The 2538-nt window shown below is 47.0% G+C and overlaps 1 protein-coding gene across 2 annotated transcripts in view; it reads left to right on the forward strand.

The window, feature by feature from the left end:
• Positions 1–2538, forward strand: part of KIF2C (kinesin family member 2C) — a 29610-nt gene that overhangs the window by 4580 nt on the left and 22492 nt on the right. For both annotated transcript variants that reach the window (XM_017540782.2, XM_017540783.2), the window contains exons 3-4: positions 2099–2200; positions 2367–2415. In XM_017540782.2, the coding sequence (XP_017396271.1) occupies positions 2099–2200; positions 2367–2415 (151 nt within the window). The remainder of the gene's footprint in view (positions 1–2098; positions 2201–2366; positions 2416–2538) is intronic.

Raw genomic sequence — 2538 nt, forward strand, 5'->3', positions numbered from 1 at the left:
TCAGCCTCCCGAGTAGCTGGGACTACAGGCACGCACCACCATGCACAGCTAATTTTTTGTATTTTTAGTAGAGACGGGGTTTCACCATGTTGACCAGGATGGTCTCAATCTCTTAACCTCGTGATCCACCCGCCTCGGCCTCCCAAAGTGCTGGGATTACAGGCGTGAGCCACCGCGCCCAGCCTTGTGCATATGATTTACAATCCCCGTTAGAAATTGATGGGCCGGTGGTGGTGGCTCACGCCTGTAATCCCAGGACTTTGGGAGGCTGAGGCAGGTGGAGACAAGGTCAGTAGTTCAAAACCATCCTGGCCAACATTGTGAAACCCCGTCTCAACTAAATATTTAAAAATTACCTGGGCTTGGTGGCACCTTCCTGTAATCCCAGCTAGTCAGGAGGCTTAGGCAGGAGAATTGCTTGAACTGGGACCTGGGAGGCGGAGGTTGCAGTGAGTGGAGATCGCGCCACTGCACTCCAGCCTGGGCTACAGAGCGAGACTCCCGTCTCAAAAAAAAAAAAAAGAATTTGAGCTTATGGTTGCAGTGGTTATATATGTCTTAATTCATCTTTGAATACCTTCCCCCTGCACACTGCTGTCTTCGTGGTGCTTAACAAACGTCTGAATAGGCAGCTAATAACTTTAGTTTGTGTCTCTAGGCAGTAAAGCTCTCACCCTGGAGTACATGCTCTGTCACATTTCGAAATACAAATAACAAAGTTGGGACAAATTTGATGTTTGACCCTGTTGTAAAGTTATGCTGGTAAAATTTGAGTTGCTCCTAAAGGATTGCAGGACTCATGATGTAAGCTTAGAATTGTGACTTCATTGCAGGCATCAACAGGAAATAGGTAAGGCATGAGCACGAAGCTGTAACTGGGGAAGAAGTTTCTGGGCCCGGTAGAAAATGTAGGTAGTTGTAGAGTTAGGTAGCAGCTGCTAGGAACTTGCCCCTGCCCATAAGATCCTAAAGGGCCCCCATTTGACTCTCACCAGACAGTCAGAACTTGTTTCCTCCTCTGTGTCAGCCAGCAAGAGGTGCTTGGGGGGCTGTGTCCGGCAGGACCTCACTGCCCAGCAGAATAGCTGGGGAGCCAAGTGGCCTAGATCGTCTGTCGAGTACCTGACTGTTTGCCTGCCTGTCTGCCCTCCTCTTCAGCTCATTCTCATCACTGACGTCTACGATTGGCTTGGAAATCAGAAACCCATATCCATCTAGATGGTAAACCATTATTAAGGAGTAGCTGTTTTATAGCTATTTGTACTTAATGGAATTTAAAGTTGGTAAAGTTTGAATTTAGGGGTAGCCTTGTCGATAGAAATTTATTTATTTATTTATTTGTTTGTTTGTTTTTGAGATGAGAGTCTAGCTCTGTTACCCAGGCTGGAGGGCAACGGTGCAGTCTCAGCTTAATGCAGCCTCCACCTCCTGGGCTCCAGCAATTCTGCCTCAGACTTGGGAGGGGAACCAGGCACAGTGGCTCACGGCTGTAATCCCTGCAGCTTAGGAGGCCTAGGTGGGCAGATCACCTGAGGCTAGGAGTTTGAAACCAGTCTGGCCAACATGGTGAAACCCTGTCTCTACTAAAAATACAAAAATTAGCCAGGCTTAGTGGTGCATGCTTGTAGTCCTAGCTACTCAGGAGGCTGAGATGGGAGAATTACTCAGACCCAGGAGGTGGAGGTTGCAGTGAGCCGAGATCACGCCACTACCCTGCAGCTCAGAAGACAGAGTAAGACTCAGTCTAAAAAAAAAAAGGCCAGTCGCAGTGGTTCACACCTGTTATCCCAGCACCTTGGAGGCCAAGGCAGTTGGATCACGAGGCCATGAGTTCAATACCAGCCTGTCCAATATGGTGAACCTCATCTTTACTAAAAATACAAAAATTAGCTGTGCATGGTGGCATGTGCCTGTAATCCCAGCTACTCAGGAGGCTGAGGCAGGAGAATCCCTTGAAGCTGGGAAGCGAGACTGCAGTAAGCTGAGATCCTGCCACTGCACTCCAGCCTGGGCGACAGAGCGAGACTCTGTCTCGAAAAAAAAAAGTGTTTGGATTGGACAAACAATGTTTCACTGAAACTTTACTTGCTCCTTACAGATTGATTTTGATGATGTGGCTGCAATAAACCCAGAACTCTTACAGCCTCTTCCCTTACATCCGAAGGACAATCTGCCCCTGCAGGAAAATGTAACAGTCCAGGTAGGTGCCTGTCATCTGGCTGCAGCCAGTGCCACACAGGATTCACTTTGCTTATTGGCTCTTTGCTGATTGATTGTCTGGCATTTTAGCATAGTACATGGGCCCAGGATAGTCCCTTGAGAATTGATAAGAGCCATATATTGTGATAGTTTGATTTGTTTTTCAGAAACAAAAACGGAGATCCGTCAACTCCAAAATTCCTGCTCCAAGAGAAGGTAAGTGGATTTCTACCAGCTTACTGTCATGAAATTTGTGTCAGGAATGATGTTTCTAGGGCTCAGAGTTATGGAAGTTCCTTTTTTGCAGGTGGTTTCTCCTTTTTTTTTTTTTTTTTTTTT

This window comes from Cebus imitator, unplaced genomic scaffold (assembly GCF_001604975.1).
Source record: "Cebus imitator isolate Cc_AM_T3 unplaced genomic scaffold, Cebus_imitator-1.0 Scaffold129, whole genome shotgun sequence".
Taxonomy (NCBI): domain Eukaryota; kingdom Metazoa; phylum Chordata; class Mammalia; order Primates; family Cebidae; genus Cebus; species Cebus imitator.